At 44.2% G+C, this 21,367-nt stretch overlaps 1 protein-coding gene across 2 annotated transcripts in view; it reads left to right on the top strand.

The window, feature by feature from the left end:
• Positions 1-21,367, top strand: part of ARRB1 (arrestin beta 1) — a 294,842-nt gene that overhangs the window by 166,231 nt on the left and 107,244 nt on the right. For both annotated transcript variants that reach the window (XM_033948295.1, XM_033948296.1), the window contains exon 2: positions 11,010-11,040. In XM_033948295.1, coding sequence (XP_033804186.1) covers positions 11,010-11,040 — 31 coding nt within the window. The remainder of the gene's footprint in view (positions 1-11,009; positions 11,041-21,367) is intronic.

The raw sequence follows: 21,367 nt of genomic DNA on the forward strand, positions 1-21,367 counted from the left end.
AAAGAAGCCAGCAAAGGTCGAAGTTAAAATGAAAATCTCACGGATCCCACAGAACTAAAAGCGCATGGCCTCAAAAAGAAAGCAGCCATGGCCGGAGGGGGTCCGCAGGGATCCCGCTGGAGGGGGTAAGATGAAGATACGTGGGGTGAACAGGATCCGTGAGGTCTGCGGGAGTTAAAAACAAGAGTCCCTGTGGACCCGTTGCTATGGCTGCTGTCTTTTTAAGGTTGTGCGGTAGAGCTCCTCAAGGTCTGTGGGGTCCTCATTTTACCCAGTCCCGTTAACTCGATGCTTTCCTTGACTCAGTAGGTGGCGTGTGATCACTAGTTTTTGTCAGTTCAAGGGTGTTTTTCCTTGTGCCGATTTGATCGGCGGCACGTCAAAATCGCGTCAGACATTGGCATGCCGATATCTGCGCAGAGGTCAAATGCGCAGCGCGGACATTGGTGCGCCGACAATCGCGTGCCATCATCTGCACGCAGGACGGATGTGCGCCTTCAATTCTGCTGCTTTTACACATTACTGTTAGCGTTTTGAGGGGGGGTATAGGGGGGAACCCCCCCACTACACTTATAACTGCTCCTGCTGCCGCTGGGGGGGGTTGTGGGGGGAGGGAACCCCCTTACACCACACTGAAAACTTCCGAACTGTGAGAGAACAGAAGTTTTCAGTGTACGGGGAGGTTTCCCCCTCCCAACCCCCCCCCCCCAATGGGAGTGCAATCAGTTCTAAGTGTACTGGGGGGATCCCCCCCCCTCAGAATGCTAACAATAATGCGTAAAAGCAGTGGAACCGGTGGTGTGCATTCGTCCTGCACGCAGATGTCGGCGTGCCAATGTCCTTCGCGCTTTCGTCGGTGTACCGATTTGATCATGATATGATTAAAAAACTTAGTTTCTCATTTTCTTGTATCTTATACTTAACTCATGGTGGCAGTCAGGTGAGGTATTCCATCTGCATATGTGGCAGCTTTGTATCATAGTAAATGTCAGGAGGTAAAGACCTAATTCACACACTCACAACCCAGTAAAGATCTTATAATGTTTCAAAAGTTTATCACATTAATCCTACTTTCATTAAATAAATAAATAAATAGCAGTGCCTTTTTGCTGTAGAATCCTTTTTATATAGAGTTCACATAAGGAGAAAATAAGCCATTTTCTTCACCAGATCCTTTTTTTAATATCACTGAAAATTATTGGAACCCGTCGTCATGACATTTTTTCTGTAATGGCTCCACAACTACCCCAGTATCTTAGAGATGAAAATGACTTAAACCGTTTTAAAGGCAATCTGAAGAACTTTCTTTTTAAAGACGCTTTTAACTTATAAATATATTTAATGTTCATTTTTCTTTTTTTAAAAAAAACAACAAAAAACCATGGTAACATAGTAACATAGTAGATGACGGCAGATAAAGACCCGAATGGTCCATCCAGTCTGCCCAACCTGATTCAATTTAAATTTTTTTAATTTTTTCTTCTTAGCTATTTCTGGGCAAGAATCCAAAGCTCTACCCGGTACTGTGCTTGGGTTCCTACTGCCGAAATCTCCGTTAAAACCTACTCCAGCCCATCTACACCCTCCCAGCTATTGAAGCCCTCCCCAGCCCATCCTCCCCCAAACTGCCATACACAGACCGTGCAAGTCTGCCCAGTACTGGCCTAGTTCAATATTTAATATTATTTTCTGATTCTAAATCTTCTGTGTTCATCCCACGCTTCTTTGAACACAGTCACCGTTTTACTCTCCACCACCTCTCTCGGGAGCGCATTCCAGGCATCCACCACCCTCTCCGTAAAGTAGAATTTCCTAACATTGCCCCTGAATCTAGGAAATTCTACTTTACGGAGAGGGAATAATTCTTTATTCCCCCTTCCCTATTGTTTTTACCGTCTATGTCTTCTTCTATACCTAATAATCATAATTGTAGTTCTGCCCTTCTTTTCTTTATGTATCTGTAAGTTTGTATGTCAGTCTGTTTAACCCATGTTATTTATTGATTAAATTGATATAATTTATATTTCATTTGTTTTAATTTGTACGTCGCTTAGTAAAATTTAATAAGCGATTCATTAAGTTAAAAATAAACTTGAAACTTGAAATTTGAGAATAAGCCTGCACCCACCTGCCACGTTTTATTTTTTTCTTCAGGGTCGAGGCTCCCGGTTTAAGAATTAGCAGGAGATTCTTCTGCGCTCCAATAACTCCCGTGGTCCACTCAGTCTACCAACAGGATTATTCACTGATGTCCCTCATTGCTCATCTTCTACATTATTTCACGTGTTTTGGTTTTGGGTTTTTTTGATACTATTATAATTGCAGGAAGACACAGAACTACCCACAAACTATCTGTGCGACGACGGACTGATTAAAAGTAGGATCAAATATTTAGGAAGGCCATATGGCCTCCATTAGGGCTACAGCGATAGATCAGTTGGCTAACATCTGTTCCCATTCTACTGAACATTCCTGGAATTGTAGAGTTCTATTTGATATTCTTGCAATTTTTTTTTTTAAGACTTGCAGTACTTTGGGGAGTGTCTGGCATAATCTGTTCACTACTGCTACCGTAATATCTCAGTAAAAATAATTTTTTAAAAAAAGTCCTCACAGGATTAGAACTCGCAGTATGACATGACACTAGGGCCCTCTTTTACAAAGGCGCGCTAAACGTTTTAGCGCAGATTTAGCGCACGCTACATCAACGCGTGCGCTAACTGCTAACGCGTCCATGGGATAGCGTGCACGCGTTAGCATTTGGCACGTGTTTAGCGTGTGCTAAAAAGCTTAGCGCACCTTTGTAAAAGAGGGGGTAGGTGTGTTATGGCCAGAAATGACCTTAGGCACTGTTAGGCGTGATTCTCCGTCAAACTTTGGCCTTTAAAATCCTGGCCTACATTAATGGTGTCTAAATTTGGCATAAGCCACAATTCTGGTAAACAGCGCCCACTTGTGGTTGACATGCAACTGGTGCCATTTATGGAGGTGCCGGCCGATGTAAATGCTGTTTCCAGAATTTGGCCCTAACTGGATAGTACTGACCTGAATATAAACTGAGGTCACTTTTTCCCCCCCAAAAGGCTGACTCAAATATAAACCAGGGGGTTTATATTCAAGTACCCTGCCCTGCCAGGCTCTGCACCCAGCACCCCTCCCTCTTTGCCCTGCCAAGCTCTGCACCCTGTCACCCTTCCTCCGAACCCCTTGAAGACTTCCACCGGGCCTGCTATAAGACCTGGGTGGGTCAACGGTGGGCTGGGTCAAGACGGGATTCCTCCCACCTCCAGTCCTGGCCAACTCTCACAATTTCTGTCTCCCTCCTACCTCCCTGATTAGTATAAACCAGTGTCTCATAAACTTTGCAAGTCACGGAAAAACTAAGCATGGTGGCCGCGCTTGAAGGCATTCAGAAGTGTGCAGATGTTGACATGATGACGTCTCGTGCATTCATGACATCATCGCGTTGATGTCCACAAATACATGAAGGGCCTCCAGACAGGGCCTTGAGCTGCCAGTAGGGGGTGCTGGAGAGGAAGAGGCACAGAGAGAAAAGGCGCTGGCACTGGCCAACTGCCTACAGGATGTGCATCTCACTGCGCGAGGCACGTCCTGTAGGCAGTCAGCAGGCGCTGCCGCTTCACCTCCTCCCCAGTGTCTTGCAGCACACCTGGAATCTTGGATGGCACATAGTTTGCAATACGCTGGTATAAACAGTACCTTTAAACTCCCTTGTGGTCCAGCAGTGAACCGGGGCAGGAGCGATCTTTATATGTTCCTGCCCTGTGCAGAGCCACTATCGTGGCCTTCTGATATGCCATCGGCATTCTTGGAACCCATCTCGCACTAACCTTGGACATGTCCAACTTTTCATGAATTACTTTCCAAACTGTACCACCTGATGAGATGCCCATTTCTTCCGCTATTCGGGAAACCTTAATTCGTCTGTCTGACAAAATTAAACCCTCGAGTTTCTCGCACATTTCTGTGGAAGCTGCTTCCACAGGCCGTCCAGTGTGAGGGTCATCTTCAATGGACTCTCTACCCCACTTAAACTGCTTGCTCCAAAATTTTACTTTGTAGGATGATGGGGTAGACTCACCATAAACTGCAGTCATGCGTTCATGGATCTCCTTTGGCTTTTTCCCTTCTTTTGTGAGAAATTTTAAACACTGAACTTTGCTCCAAATCTAGCCGTTTCCTACATGATAAGCACGAGGACTTTCCTGATATCCTGACTCTTGGCATGTTAGACTTGCACTGAGCCTCAACTGTGCACAAGTAACCTTGAGACATGTCCACAACATACACAGACTTGTTTCAACATGCTTGCTACTTTCTTTCATACTTAGGTAGATAAATGATTGAACGCCCCTCGTACATGCAAACAGCTAGACACCATTTTTGACCCAAAAAAGATAGTGTTTTTTATCTTTAGAGATCAGAGCTCTGTTTTGCAAAATTATTACTTTCTTGTTTTCTTTCTCTTGTTTCAAAGCCTGAAATACTAGAAAACAAAAAAGGGAAAAAGAAAAAAGCAATTCAAATGTAAAAAAATGAAGAACAGATTGAGCCAGGAAGACCTGGAGCAGCTGGCAGCTGGGAAACTGAATTGGGAAAAGGGAGGTTTGTTTCTCTAGCAGGCACTTGCGGTCTTTAGCTGCAAATATGGAATCGATTTTTTTTTTTTTTTTGCTGAAACAGTTTCACCTTACTTCAACAGTGCTAAACAGCGCACGAGAGGTCGGACGGGAAAGAAATTCTATAAGCAAGCTGACCGGTTCCTGTGAGGGTTGTGAATTGGATTCAGTAGAAAGGAACATGTTTCATAACCACAGCTGGGCTGTATCACAGCCAGCCGCCGACTATGCCACAGTGCTTCTGACATCCTTCCAAAACTCTCCTCGTACACGGCACACTTTCTAGGCAACAAAAGAAAACACTGGAGGAAATTTTGTAGTAAATCACCTAGTGTCATTTTATTTTATTTTTTTTGCATTTGAGATTCTGGTTTTCCGGAACCAGCACAAGGCGGATTACAGGAATCGATTCATTAAAGTGGCAAAGCAATGCACAAATGTTTAAACAAAGCTATAAAGAGTTTATTTATTTAAAAAATTTCTATACCGCCTAAAAACTATGCGGTTTACAAAATTATATGCATACATATTAAAAATAGTAAAACATGTTTCGACAGAACAAACACAATAAAACATTAACTAACAGGATCATTGTTAAAACCTTTTTTCAAATTCATCCAACAAGATGGAAAGACAAAATCCCATAAAAACATTTACAGGACGGTAAGGCTTCAGCAGCAAATAGCATTAGCACATGAAGTTAGCTGGTAGTTTTAACAAGATATTCAGCCTATACCCAGCCCTGGTTATGACCCACAAGAAATTCCATCCCCAAAAACCCAGCCTACATAGCATCCAAGCTGCACCCATACACCGCTATCCGCCCCCTCCGCTCCAAAGCAGAACAAAGACTCAGCATTCCCGCAGGGAGATCACTCCAGATGAGCACGGCACGTAAAACGCTCCTACAGCCATCTCCTCCCTCAGCTATGGAATCAGTTACCCACACAGATAAGGTCACTAGACTCACTAATGACCTTCCGTAGAGCAGAAAGACCTTCCTCTTCCGCCAATCGGACCATCATTGACCAGCTGCCTCATCCAAGTGCTCTTTGACCAGTCTGGACCCTAGAATAAGATCTGTAATTGTCTAACTGTTACCCATTTGTTGTCATGACTAGTCTGTTCTCAAATCCACTAAAATCCTACTATACTGCAATACAGGTGCCACCTGCAGCCTCAAGGGTTATTGAGGTGGTAGACAGGTGGGTATAGTAGGTTTGGAGGGAGTTTAGAGGGCTCGCCAAACATTAGAAGGGGATTATGGTGAGATGTACTGTATTTCTGGCAACCTTTATGTGAAGTTCACTGCAGTACTGTCTAAGGTGACCTGTCTTTTAAGTTGTCCAAGTGCCGACATGGGCAGATTTTTAGAGCCCCCATATTCAGGTAGTAGATTTTTTTAAGAGACTGTTTCAATGCATAACACACTATATACTGTACCTATGGAAATATCTTTTAAAATTCCCCCCCAATGTTTATGGCAGAGAAGATATACAAATGGGAAAATTCAAGTTATGCACATTATGTTCTGATCCGGTCCAAAATGCGCCCTCTAGAGAGCCCTGCCTCCCAAGCCAGCTAACAATGCATAGGCAGTGGGGCCCAATGAACGCTCGCTGGCGTGGAAGATTGCAAGGTTCCTTCCCCTGAATGCAGCTAAATCCCTTTCCAAAAACTGATGGCCCCCGGGTACAACTAAGCCAAAGATGAGATGATAACGGTGGGAGATTTGCACAGTAACTGTGATGCTCTTGTTCTAATGAAGGTGCTTGAGTATTCTTGAAAATAAAGGGCTGGCAGTGCACAATAGGAATTGCAGCAGAGGCTCAAAATAGAACAGGCCGTGACAGGAAGGACTGCACAGAAAAGATGCAAGTAAAGACGGAAATCGAATCATTCCAAAACCTTGCAGGGCGTGCATTTGGCTCCTGTGGGGGAAGAGCTGTGGCTCACTGGTTGACCTGCTGCCACTGTACCCAAAGGTTGTGAGATCAAATCCCAGTGTTGCTCCTCGCAACCCTGGGCAAGTCACTTAATCCCCCAGTGCCCACCGCTTTGAATGCCAACTTTAAAATGCCAAAGCCACAAAAAGTCCCCATTCCCTTTCATCAAGCCCAGTCTCCTGTTTCCAACAGTGGCCAACCCAGGTCCCAAGAACCTGGTGGAAACCCAAAGACTAGCAACATTCCCGAGCAGATATTGTGATGTCATAATGCCTCTTTCCACCAATGCCTAAGAGCCAATCTCAACAGTGATGTCACAATGGCTGCTGGATGGTCCTATACTCAGCTCACATAGGAATTCCCATACTAGGACAGATTGAAGGTCCATCAAACCCCCAGTATCCTGTTTCCACCAGTGGCCAACCCAGGTCCCAAGTACCTAGTGGAAACCCAAAGACTAGCAACATTCCAGAGCAGATATTGTGATGTCATAATGCCTCATTCCACCAATAAGAGCCAACCTCAGCAGTGATGTCGCAATGGCTTCACATAAGAACATAAGAGCAGTCATACTGGGACAGACCGAAGGTCCATCGAGCCCAGTCTCCTGTTTCCAACAGTGGCCAACCCAGGTCCTAAGTACGTGGCAGAAACCCAAAGAGTAGCAATATTGCAGAGCTGAGATTGTGATGTCATAATGCCTCATTCCACCAATGCCTCAGAGCCAACCTCAACAGTGATGTCGCAATGGCTTCATTGTTCTATACTTGGCTCACATAAGAATAGCCATACTGGGACAGAGCAAAGGTCCATCAAGCCCAGTGTCCTGTTTCCAACAGTGGCCAACCCAGGTCCCAAGTACCTGGTGGAAACTCAACGAGTAGCAACATTCCAGAGCAGATATTGTGATGTCATAATGCCTCTTTCCACCAATGCCTAAGAGCCAATCTCAACAGTGATGTCACAATGGCTTGATTGTCCTATAATCAGCTCATATAAGAATTGCTGTACTAGGATAGACTGAAGGTGTGGCTCACTGGTAGAGTTGCTGCCTCGGCACCCAGAGGTTGTGAGATTAAATCCCGGCGCTACTTCTTGTGACCCTGGGCAAGTCACTTAATCCTCCAATGTCCACAACTTTGTAAGCTCTGAATGCCAAGCTCTGAAATGCCAAAGCCACAGAAAGACAATATACAAATCTCTATTCCCTTTCCCTAAAGGTAAACCAATTGTGGGATAGCAGTGGACGAGGATTCACCATTGTATACACTAAAAGTGTGATGGGAGAGTGCGTGGCACAGTGGTTAGAGCTACAGCCTCAGCACCCTGAAGTTGTAGATTCAAATCCCTTCTGCTCCTTTGTGACCCTGGGCAAGTCACCTAATCCTCCAGTGCCCACCACTTTGAATGTCAGCTTTGAAATGCCAAAGCCACAAAAAGGCAGCATACAAGTCCTCATTACCTTTCCTCTGAAAGGTTGGGGGGGGGTCATTAATGCAGCAGTTTCTTCTAATTTCAATAGAACTGGAACTGAGACCTGGGCTTTCATTTCAAACTACTTGGGATTTCTTCCCCTTGTTTTAAATTCTGTTGCCTGCTTCTCAACAAGCCCTATAAGCGAAATAAGCAGGTGCCAAGGGCGCCAAAGGAAAGGGGAGGAGCTCCCTAGAGTTTTCCCATTCCACCAATGCCTGAGCTCCGTCCTCATCTGCACAAGCCTCAAACACTTTAAAATCAGAAGTAGCAACATTCTAGAGCTCCGATTGTGATGTCATAATGCCTCATTCCACCAATGCCTGAGCTCCGTCCTCATCCGCACAAGCCTCCAACACTTTCAAATCCCAAGTAGCAACATTGTAGAGCTCAGATTGTGATGTCATAATGCCTCATTTCACCAATGCCTAAGCTCCGTCCTCATCTGCACGAGCCTCAAACACTTTCAAATCCTAAGTAGCAACATTCTAGAGCTCAGATTGTGATGTCATAATGCCTCATTTCACCAATGCCTAAGCTCCGTCCTCATCTGCACAAGCCTCAAACCCTTTCAAATCCTAAGTAGCAACAGTCCAGAACTGAGTTTGTTATGTCATAATGCCTCATTCCACCAATGCCTAAGCTCCATCCTCACCTGCACAAGCCTTAAACACTTTCAAATCCTAAGTAGCAACATTCAAGAGCTCAGATTGTGATGTCATAATGCCTCATTCCACCAATGCCTAAGCTCCGTCCTCATCTGCACGAGCCTCAAACACTTTCAAATCCTAAGTAGCAACATTCTAGAGCTCAGATTGTGATGTCATAATGCCTCATTTCACCAATGCCTAAGCTCCGTCCTCATCTGCACAAGCCTCAAACCCTTTCAAATCCTAAGTAGCAACAGTCCAGAACTGAGTTTGTTATGTCATAATGCCTCATTCCACCAATGCCTAAGCTCCATCCTCACCTGCACAAGCCTCAAACACTTTCAAATCCTAAGTAGCAACATTCAAGAGCTCAGATTGTGATGTCATAATGCCTCATTCCACCAATGCCTAAGCTCCGTCCTCATCTGCACAAGCCTCAAACACTTTAAAATCCTAAGTAGCAACATTCTAGAGCTCAGATTGTGATGTCATAATGCCTCATTCCACCAATGCCTAAGCTCCGTCCTCATCTGCACAAGCCTCAAACACTTTCAAATCCTAAGTAGCAACATTCTAGAGCTCAGATTGTGATGTCATAATGCCTCATTCCACCAATGCCTAAGCTCCGTCCTCATTTGCACGAGCCTCAAACACTTTCAAATCCTAAGCGTTCGATGCCTGTGCAGTTAAGGCAAAGAACACAGGAATGGGGCAAGGACAGGGACAGTGACAAAACTCACGTGGATGGGATGGGGAAATTGAGTTCCTGCGGGGACAGGGAAAAATTTGTTAGTAGTCGTTCGTTAATTGTCCATCAGAATACTTGCAGTCCTTTAATTAAGGCGCACCAGCCATTTTACTGGAGCTGCTTCAGGAAATTGGACTTCTGCCAGACTTATTTGATTATAGTTTTCAATTTTTTCTTCCAGTTTATGAATTATTTTAAATTATTTTTCATTGTTTTTATTTTATTAACTGAATTCTATTGTTTAACGGCTCCTCCCTTCTATTCCTTTTTACATATTCCTTTAATCCATTTACATATCATTTACATAGACGGTGCTCCTATCTGTAAAGTTAGGAATTTCTCTCCTCTCCACTCCTTCCAGCCCTCCACAGCCCTCCCTCCCCTCTTCTAACCCCTCCCTCTGTAATGTCGCCTAGAGCTTGTATAGGTATGGGCGACGCACAAATGGAAGAAATAAATAAATAAAATAAGCACGTCCATAGAATATAACGGATAGCGCACCTTAGTAAAGGGACCCCTCAGTTTGTAATTACATAAATTTATCGTTAAAGGTGCGTATTCACTTCTTCGCATATTTGCTTGTACGAAGTTCTTGTGATTTTAATCATTTCATAATAATTTATAAATGAATCCGATTTAAAAAAACACAGAAACGGTTCCGTCATTCACATTAACGGTTTTGTTATACCCTGTGATGAAAATATGAGAATTTGCTGGTCGCGCTCGTCGTCATTAATATACGATAATTTAATCTCACATACTCTGTAATTAGTTTATAAAATGTTCTGCTTTCAATAAAACTCAATAAAACTGTCCCCTCCCTCACTAGGACCCTCCCTCACTAGGACTCCCCTCCCCGTAAACGCCTTTTCTTTCTCTCAAGAAGCTCCTCATCTATTCAGATATCCTCTACCCAAAGAACTCCAATTAGCACGTAAGTTTCCCATTAGACTATTATATTGTATTTAGACTCATTGTATGGTATTGTATTTAGTCTTATTGTATGGTATTGTATGTAGACTTATTGTATGGTATTGTATGTAGACTCATTGTATGGTATTGTATGTAGACTTATTGTATGATATTGTATGTAGACTTATTGTATGGTATTGTATTTAGTCTTATTGTATGGTATTGTATGTAGACTTATTGTATGGTATTGTATGTAGACTCATTGTATGGTATTGTATGTAGACTTATTGTATGATATTGTATGTAGACTTATTGTATGGTATTGTATTTAGTCTTATTGTATGGTATTGTATGTAGACTTATTGTATTGTATTAAGACCTTTTGTTATTCGCTGAATGTCCAGCCTTCTTACAATGTAAACCGCCTAGAAGTCGCCTGACTATGGCGGTATAGAAAAATAAAGTTATTATTATTATTATTATATAGCTAGAGTTGTTTTTTTGTTTTTTTTTTCTACGGCCCGCTGAAATGTGCTGAAGTACCCAATGTGGCCCTCGTGGCATTTTATCAGACTCATGAGTCACCGCCACTGTTTGCTTTACAATTTAATGGATTTCTTCTTTTCTTTTTGTTTTGCAGAGTATTTAAGAAGGCAAGTCCGAATGGAAAGGTAAGCATCCTTCAACTGTTATCTTTGGGTTTCAAGCGGCGGTTTATTGTTTGCCGCCGTAAAACAACTTAACGTCAAGTTGAAAGATAAGTGCGTGATTAAGGCTCTGTCTGATGTTTCTTATAAGTGATATTGCGTTTTGCACAGCTATTTTGCACTATTGAAATGCCATTTTTGCACAGTTTTGAAATAAGTTTTAAAAAACCCAAAATATATAAAAAATAAGTATTCTAGCTTTTAAGAAACTTTAAACTCTAAAATATTAAGTGAAAGAACTGCTAAAGTTAATATTTCTTGAGTCGTTAAGAGATGTAAAAAAATAGTGACGAATTAAGTCACGTTTAAATCTATGAAGGTTTTTTGATCAATGAAAGATATCCACGCCACAATTCCTTATCTGGATTATATCATTATGATCCTTGGAGTGGCAATTTTTTTTTTTTTTGTTATGCTTTTGAATACTTTACAATATCCAATATTTCCAAAGGAAAAAAGGAAAAATCACACAAAGCAAATCATAATCAAATCATACATACATAATTCCTTTTAAGCCCACATCAATGGGGAGAACCTGTTACAATTTCTAATCAAATAAATTCAAGAAAACTAAAGGACAATAATTCTCGGTTGTACTAGCCTACCTTGAATCATTCCTTACTATGGGATATTAAATTAATTACTCCTCTTATTCTCAGCTAGGTGAAACAAACTCATTTCTATTCTCTCGCAACTAAAAATTGTTGTAGTTGTATAGGATCCCAAAAAGCATACTCAACATCTTGTAATTTAATTAAGCATTTACAAGGAAATTTCAGGTAAAAAGATGCCTCCAGAGCCAAAACTCTATCCTTCAATTTCAGAAATTCTTTCCTCCTCAATTGGGTGGTTCTGGAGACATCCGGAAAAATCCTAACAAAATCCCCACAGGAGTGGCAATTCTGAGATCTTTTCCTTCATTTTTGATTATAACATCTAGACCATCTTATTAGTTGTTTTTTTTTTTTGTCAGTTGATTAACCTTTTGTGGACCTTTCAGAGGGTGTGAGCCAAAGCTCACTCCTAGGTACGCAGTTTCAAGTTTCAAGGTGATGTACAATGCTAAAATCATTTATTACAATGTAAAAGGGTATAATACAGTGGCGTAGCTAGGGTATGTGACACCCGAGGCCCACTGTTTTTTGACACCCCCCCCCCCTAATGTAAAAATTTTTTTTTAGTAATGTTCCCCCAGGTGCAAGCCATGAGAGGGGTGTTCCCGGCCTGGGAGTCATGGTCCGGGAACTTCCCTTCTCACGGCCCAGTGCCAAGGCTCTAGATAGTCCCCAAGGCCCAGCATGATCCCAGCCTTCTCTCACTTTACCTTCCGTGAAGCTGAAAAAACTGCCGGCCTCGGCAGCGATTCAGCTCCGTCACCCGTGGCTTCCCTTCCTGCTTTCTGCGCCTGCCAATGATGCAACTTCCTGTTTCCACATGGGTGGATTGCAGAGGCAGACGCAGAAAGCAGGAAGGGGAGCCCGCGGGCGACGGGGCTGAATCGCTGCCGAGGCCGGCAGTTTTTTCAGCTTCACGGAAGGTAAAGGGAGAGAAGGCTGGGAACATGCTGGGCCACGGGGACGATCCAGAGCCTTGAGACCGGGCCGTGAGAAGGGAAGTTCCTGGACCATGACTTCAAGGCCGGGAACACCCCCCTCATGGCCTGCACCCGGGGCGGACCGCCCCTCCCTTGGTACGCCACTGGTATAATAAAAATGCCACAAACATAACTTACGGGACTGACAGAACCACTAGGAAAGGCAGGGATAGAAATACAGTAATTGATAGCAAAAAAGACAATTAAGGGAAACAAGTAAAGGAGTCAGAAATCTAAAGTTGGGCTAAAAAAAATCGGGAATCTGAAATGAAGTATGCGGACTTGACTAAGGGATCTAACAGTCAAAAGCATCTTTTAAAAGGAAGCATTTTAACTTGCTCTTGAATCTATCTCTATGTCTTTCTTCCCTTAGATAAATAGGTAAGGAATTCCACAGTTAATAATAATAATCTTTATTCTTGTATACCCCCCAATCATGAGTTCCAGGCGGTTCACATCAAAGAAGAACTGTACAATCAGTGAAATATACATATACAGTACTCCCTCGCGAATCTCGAAAAACCGTGAATACGGTTTTTCATGGGGGAGCCGGAAGAGGGCAGCGGGAGAGCAGCCGGAGCGCCGCGAGTGCAGGAAATCACTCACGGTACGCTCCGACCGCCTCTTCCTACACAATATTGGTCGCCGTACCTTAAGAAGGATATGGCTTTACTCGAGAGGGTTCAGAGGAGAGTGACACGTCTGATAAAAGGTATAGAAAACCTGTCATACGCTGAGAGATTGGAGAAACTGGGTCTCTTTTCCCTGGAGAAGAGGAAACTTAGAGGGGATATGATAGAGACTTACAGGATCATGAAGGGCATAGAGAGAGTAGAGAGGGACAGAAAGAGAGAGAAAGAAAGGGAGAGACAGAAATATATAGAGAGAGATAGAGAAAGATTGGAGAAACTGGGTCTCTTTTCCCTGGAGAAGAGGAGACTTAGAGGGGATATGATAGAGACTTACAGGATCATGAAGGGCATAGAGAGAGTAGAGAGGGACAGAAAGAGAGAGAAAGAAAGGGAGAGACACAGAAATAGAGAGAGAGAGATAGAGAAAGATTGGAGAAACTGGGTCTCTTTTCCCTGGAGAAGAGGAGACTTAGAGGGGATATGATAGAGACTTACAGGATCATGAAGGGCATAGAGAGAGTAGAGAGGGACAGAAAGAGAGAGAAAGAAAGGGAGAGACACAGAAATAGAGAGAGAGAGAGAGAGAGAGAAAGAAAGATTGGAGAAACTGGGTCTCTTTTTCCTGGAGAAGAGGAGACTTAGAGGGGATATGATAGAGACTTACAGGATCATGAAGGGCATAGAGAGAGTGGAGAAGGATACATTCTTCAAACTTTCAAAAAGCCTTCGACAAGGTACCTCACGAGCGGCTACTTAAAAAGCTGTGGAACCATGGGGTGCAAGGGGATATCTACCGATGGATCAAACACTGGTTGGCAGGCAGGAAACAGAGGGTTGGAGTAAAAGGCCAATACTCAGACTGGCAATGGGTCACGAGCGGAGTTCCACAGGGGTCGGTGCTGGGACCTCTACTGTTCAATATATTTATTAACGATCTGGAGGCAGGGACAAAATGTGAGGTTATCAAATTTGCTGATGACACCAAACTCTGCAGCAGGGTTAGAAACACGGAAGACTGTGAAGACCTGCAAAGGGACCTAACGAGACTGGAAGACTGGGCAAAAAAGTGGCAAATGAGTTTTAACGTAGAGAAATGCAAGGTCATGCATGTAGGGAAAAAGAACCCGATGTTCAGCTACAAAATGGGGGGAACACTGCTAGGGGTGAGTAACCTTGAAAGGGACCTGGGGGTGATGGTCGACACATCACTGAAACCATCGGCGCAATGTGCGACAGCCTCAAAGAAAGCAAACAGAATGCTGGGCATCATCAAAAAGGGTATCACAACCAGGACGAAGGAAGTCATCATGCCGCTGTATCGCGCAATGGTGCGCCCGCACCTGGAGTACTGTGTTCAATACTGGTCGCCGTACCTCAAGAAGGACATGGCGATACTCGAGGGAGTGCAGAGGAGGGCGACTAAACTGATTAAAGGTATGGAAAATTTCTCTTACGCTGACAGGTTAAAAATGCTGGGGCTGTTCTCTCTGGAGAAGAGGAGACTTAGAGGGGACATGATAGAAACCTTCAAAATCCTAAAGGACATAGAGAAAGTGAATAAGAACAGATTCTTCAAACTGTGGGGAGCCACAAGCACTAGAGGTCACTGGGAGAAATTGAAAGGGGACAGGTTTAGAACAAATGCTAGGAAGTTCTTTTTTACCCAGAGGGTGGTGGACACATGGAACGCGCTTCCGGAGGATGTGATAGGCCAGAACTCTGTACAGGGGTTCAAGGAGGGTTTGGATAGGTTCCTGGAGGATAAGGGGATAGAGGGGTACAGATAGAACTTGAAGTAGGTTATAGAAATGGTCAGTAACCACTTCACAGGTCGCGGACCTGATGGGCCGCCGCGGGAGCGGACCGCTGGGCAGGATGGACCTCTGGTCTGACCCAGTGGAGGCAACTTCTTATGTTCTTATGTTAACAAGAGGGCATTCGTAAAAGTTGAAAGGGGACAGATTCAAAAGGAATGCCAGGAAATTCTTCTTTACCCAACGTGTGGTGGACACCTGGAATGCGCTTCCAGAGGACATAATAGGGCAGAGTACGGTACTGGGGTTTAAGAAAGGATTGGACAATTTCCTGCTGGAAAAGGGGATAGAGGGGTATAGATAGAGGATTACTGCACAGGTCCTGGACCTGTTGGGCCGCTACGTGAGCTGACTGCTGGGCGCGATGGACCTCAGGTCTGACCCAGCAGAGGCATTGCTTATGTTCTTATGTTAACTTGATTGTTGGATTATTGCATTGTTTCCTAAAATAGCTTTCAAGTAACTTAGCTTGATAACTTGGTAACCAGCAGCAGCTGTCTTGCAATGCTCAGCCCACCACTGCCCCAGTTCTGCTTCTTTGCAAAGATCCAGATGGCCAATCTAAGACCACAGTGGTAGTTTATCACCACTGGTAATATTATTTTCTAATCTACGTAAAAAAAATCATTGCATTACTGCTAATTATCCCATAGCACTGCACTAAATGTGATTGAGATGGAACTACATTTGGTTTGTTAATTGGATGCATTTGGGGCTGGGCCTAGCAAGTGGCATCTGGAATTCCAAGAAGCCATGACGGAAGTATTCAGAAAATTCAAATCCAATTAGTGTAATTGCTTATAACGTGCTGATGGCAAACAGAATGCAATGGGCGATATGAGATGAGCTGGATCAAAACCGCAAACCGTGGGTCTTGGGTTCATTTTGGGGTTGTGACGCTGCCCTACTGATTCACAGAAGCACCAATTGGCCCAGCCAGTCTGCACGTCGTTAATACGATCTATATTTCTATAGCTAAGGATATATTCCAGTTGGTCGCCTGCAGGCATCATTACTGTTTTCCGTCCAAGTTGTTACTGCTGTCTTCTTTCCCTGGTAGTCTGGCACTCAGGGTTCATGAGCATAAAAATTCCTTTAGTTCAGCTCAGAGATTCTAAAATTCCACAAGGGCTGATGGGGGATGAAATGCACTTACTAAGAACCTCTTCTCATGCTTCCTCCTCCCTTCCAAAGCTGTTTTGAGAGGAAAATTGAATACATGAATGAGGGGCATATGGAGAGTGTGATGGTTTGTGCCACGTTGGCCTTCTTACTCAACTACGCTATCTGCATCCTTCACCTGCACAGATGCGGGCCGCTCTTACCTGCATCCTCTTACAAGTCGATGAAGCCGTCCACACAATGTGCGGCGGCAGCAAAAATGGCAAACAGAATGCTAGGAATGATAAAGAAGGGGATCATGAACAGATCGGAGAAGGTTATCATGCCGCTGTACCGGGCCATGGTACGCCCTCACCTGGAGTACTGCGTCCAGCACTGGTCGCCGTATCTGAAGAAGGACACAGTACTACTCGAAAGGGTCCAGAGAAGAGCGACTAAGATGGTTAAGGGGCTGGAGGAGCTGCCGTACAGCGAAAGATTAGAGAAACTGGGCCTCTTCTCTTTCGAACAGAGCATAATTGAGAGGGGACATGATCGAAACATTCAAGGTACTGAAGGGTATAGAGTTAGTAGATAAGGACAGGTTGTTCACCCTCTCCAAGGTAGAGAGAACGCGAGAACACTCTCTAAAGTTGAAAGGGGATAGATTCCGTACAAACGTAAGGAAGTTCTTCTTCACCCAGAGACTGGTAAAAAGCTGGAACGCCTTTCCAGAGGCTGATATAGGGGAAAACACCCTCCAAGGATTCAAGACAAAGTTAGACAAGTTTCTGTTGAGCAAGAACGTGCGCTGGTAGGGCTAGTCTCAGTTAGGGTGCTGGTCTTAGACCAGAGGGCCGCCACGTGAGCGGACTGCTGGGCAGGATGGACCACTGGTCTGACTCAGCAGTGGCAATTTTTATGTTCTTATTTACCTTGCAACTCACTTACTTTACAAATTTCTGCCCAACTGACTTTCCCGCCAAAATTCAAATTGGTGCACTGCCCTGTTCCCAATCAGGTCAGTGAACCCACTATTTCCAAAGTCACACTGCAGACTTCACAACATACCCTGAAGAAAGCCACCGCATGGTGGTTGAAACGTCGGTTTTTACTTAACAAAGACGCAACGAGACCCGGAAACCTGCAACAAGCTCATTTACTCTCCTCCCTCCTCCTCCAGTCTTTTCTTCTCCCATTTCATGCTTTCTCTAATAGGAGTCAACCTTTCAGAATGGTTGAGGGGTGACAAATACAGTACAAATGACCCTCGCTGGACACAGAGAAGGACCTTGTTCAGTATTGCGGATGGTCACACCTACTGGCACCCACAAATTTGGGTCCTAAGCTCTCTTCTGCCATCTGATTCTGCCTTCTCTCCATCCCACTATCATCGTAACCATGTCACTGTCCTTCTTGACCACGAATGGAGCCAAAAATGTCTTCTGCTCCAAGACCTTCCATCAGATGTGACGTTTCCTCCTCCGATTCACTTGCCTGTTGCTTCCTTTTCTACGAGTCCAGATTGAAACTGAAAATAATACCTACACCAACAACCCCCCCTCCCCCTCAAGAAATTCCACTCGCCTTAGGTCAGTGGCCTCAAACTCAAACCCTTTGTAGGGCCACAATTTGGATTTGTAGGTACTTGGAGGGCCTCAGAAAAAAATAGCTAATGTGTTATTAAAGAAATGACAATTTTGCAGGAGGGAAAACTCTTTATACTTTATAAATCTTTCCTTTTGGCTAAGTCTTAATAATAATATTGTCATTTATAGCTAAAGAGACAAATGATCAAGAAACTGTTTATTTTACTTTTGTGATTATGATAAACAAACCGAGGACCTCAAAATAGGACCTGGCGGGCCGCATGTGGCCCCTGAGCCGCGAGTTTGAGACCACTGCCCTAGGTCAAGGCATTTTCAAAAATGTGGTCAAAGGGGTACGAAAACAAACCATGTTCATTTTGTTTAGTTTCCCATGTTGGTTTCAGTTTTATATTTTGTTTCATTTTACTTTTTATAAAGTTTTTGTTGTAAGTCAATTTTAATAATTTGGGGGCAACTATGGCTGCCCCAAACAAACCAAAAGAATAAACCCACTTATGGCAAACTGCCTAGCCCCCCTCCCCCCAATCATAACCTAACATCCAGTGGCCCACCCCCATCCGCTCCTTCCCCACCCCCTCCTGCTGCGCACGCCCACGCCCCTTCCTTTCCCCTGTACTTCTTTAACATTCGGGGCGCAAGCAGCACCCCCAACCTGCTGCTTGCAACAGCATCGGCTCTTTCTCTGATGTCACTTCCTAGGCACGGGCCTAGGAAATGACATCAGAGGAAGCGGACCTGGGGGCATGGCCACGGGTCCGGATTTTTCTTTGGGAAAATCTGGTAACCCTAACTTACGCACTAACCCCCGGATTCTGTATAGGTTGCCCAAAGCTGGCAGTGAAATTTTGAGCACGGATCTATGTGCAAACTAATTAGCTAATTAGGTGATCACAATAAGTTATGGAAGTAATTAGGAGTTACACACGGATGTGCCCTATGACTTATTCTAGAACACGCACATCTATATTTCATAAGATTGAAGGGACATGCTGATATTACGCACTCCTCATCCTACCTAAGTTTCAGAAAATCAGTAAAAACAAACTTGTTTAACCGATTTGTAACCTAAGACCTCTTAAGCCTTATCTCTCCAACACAAACCGAATTGTTCCCCAATTTCTCTTTACCTCCTGCATCCTGCTCATGACTTTTCATTGTACCTATATTCGCTGATTGTCCAGCTCTTCTTTGTTGTAAACCGCCTCGAACTACTACGGCTTTGGCAGTATATAAGAATAAAATTATTATTATTATATGAATGGACAGGGCAAATACAATTCAACGCCGCATATATTATTACACTTGTCATCCAAAAGTGTAAACAATTTCAATCAACGCAAATAATTCAAATCAATAAGCATAAAACATCACTGCGTTGAAAATATGCTCAGAGACCCGGAGACTCTGTGAGATACGGGTCTCTCCGCCTCACCGACCAATCATTGCATATCTTGCTGTGAAATATTGTGCAGTCAATAAAGTAAAAAGAATTTTTAAAAACTTATCTTAAATTTTCAGGTCTTATGGGGTCCCGGCACGTACCATGTTTCATCTCTTCTTCAGGAAACCCCAAAATGGAATTAATACACAGAGAAACTGGGTCCCTTTAAGTCAAATCAAGAAAAAACAGTCAAAATCTTGCCTAGAAACTATAAAAAAGGGGTTCATAGACAAAATCGCGCGAGACAACGGCGCGCAGACAACTGAGCGCAAGGTTGATGGCGCGCCGAAGAAAAGCACTCTTTTAAAGGGTTCCGACGGGGGGTGTTGGTGGGTATCCCCCCTATTTTACTTAACAGACATCGCGCTGGCGTTGTGGGGGGTTGTAACCCCCCTCATTATACTTGAAACCGAACTTTTTGCCTATTTTTTAGGGAAAAAGTTCAGTTTTAAGTATAATGTGGGGGGTTACAACCCCCCAAACCCCCCACAACGCCAGCGCAATGTTAAGAAAAGTGGGGAGGTTCCCCCCCCACACACTTCCCGTCGGAGCCCTTTAAAATAGTGCTTTTCTTTGGCGCGCCGTCAACCTTGCGCTCAGTTGTCGGCACGTCGTCGTCTCGCGCAATTTAGTCCCATCACCAAAAAAAGGTCATCTTAAATTTCAATATACAAAAATCTTCTCTAGATTCAAACAGTTTTATTGATGCAAACAACATCAAATACAACAAATACGACATCAAGGCACTTATTAGAACAATAATATGATATACATATTCCACTTTCAATAAACCTCCAATTTATCTATATATGACTATGTGTTTGAACCTTTCAATAACCTCTACCACCCCTCTTCACACCCTCCCCTCCCCACCCAAAGGTACTCTCTACTAGAGAGTTGCGCGGGGACTGAAATCCCACCCGTCCCCACCCATCCCCGCCAAAGTCCCACCCGTCCCCGTGAGGAATCCCTCCGTCCCCACCCGTCCCCGCGAGGAATCCCCTCCGTCCCCGCCCGTCCCCACGAGGAATCCCCTACGTCCCCGCCCGTCCCTATAAACTACAGAAATAGTTATTTCATTTAATTATGCTACTGAATTAAAGGCTCTGGTAGAAACCCATTTAAAAATAAGCAAAAAGACTTTATTAATTTGGAAATATTAATTGGGAAGAATACATACTTTGTAAACGGGTTTCTACCAGAGCTTCTAATGTTTATAAATTTTTATCAACACAACTAATATACTACTTTATCCTTAAGCAAAAAAAAAAAAAATAATAATTTTTTCCTACCTTTGTTGCCTGGTTTCTGCTTTCTTCATGTTCTCATTCAATTCCTTCCATCCACTGCCTCTCTTCTCTCTGTGTCTTCCATTTGCTCTGTTACTGTGCCTCTCCCTTTCTCCCCCCTCCCAAATTGGTCTGGCACCCATCTTTTTCCCTCCGCTCCCCCATAGTCTGGCACCTCTGTCTTCTTCCCTGCCAGCGTCTTCTTCCCATTCCCTCTTCCCCATTTCCTTTCAGTGTCCTTCTCCCCCACCATCTTCCCCATGTCCTGTCAGGCAGCATCCTTCTCCCCCTCTGCCTTCCCCATGTCCTTTCAGCGTCCTTCTCCCCCCTCTGTCTTCCCCATGTCCTTTCAGCGTCCTTCTCCCCCCTCTGTCTTCCCCATGTCCTTTCAGCGGCCTTCTCCACCCCTGTTTTCCCCATGTCCTTTCAGTGGCATTCTCCACCCCTTTGTCTTCCCCAGTGCTTTCAGGATCCTTCCCCCCCCCTTCCTCCCGTTTACCCCATGTCCTTTCAGCGTTCTTTTCCACCCCTTTGTCTTCCCCAGTGCTTTCAGCGGCCTTCTCCCCCCTTAAGCGTCTTTTCTTCTCCACTCCACCTTTCCTCCCTCCCTGCCTCCACCTTTGTGGCACTTTTGCACCCGACCGACAACAGAACAGGCCCGGTCGGACAAATCTCCCTGTCCTGTAGCCGCGAATCTAAATTACCTTCTTACAGCAGCTGGAGTAGTGAAGCTGCTGTAAGAGGTAATTTAGATTCGCGGTTACAGGGCAGGGAGATTTGTCGGCCGGGCCTGTTGTCGGTCGATCGGGG

This window comes from Geotrypetes seraphini, chromosome 6, assembly GCF_902459505.1.
Source record: "Geotrypetes seraphini chromosome 6, aGeoSer1.1, whole genome shotgun sequence".
In the NCBI taxonomy this organism is placed as follows: domain Eukaryota; kingdom Metazoa; phylum Chordata; class Amphibia; order Gymnophiona; family Dermophiidae; genus Geotrypetes; species Geotrypetes seraphini.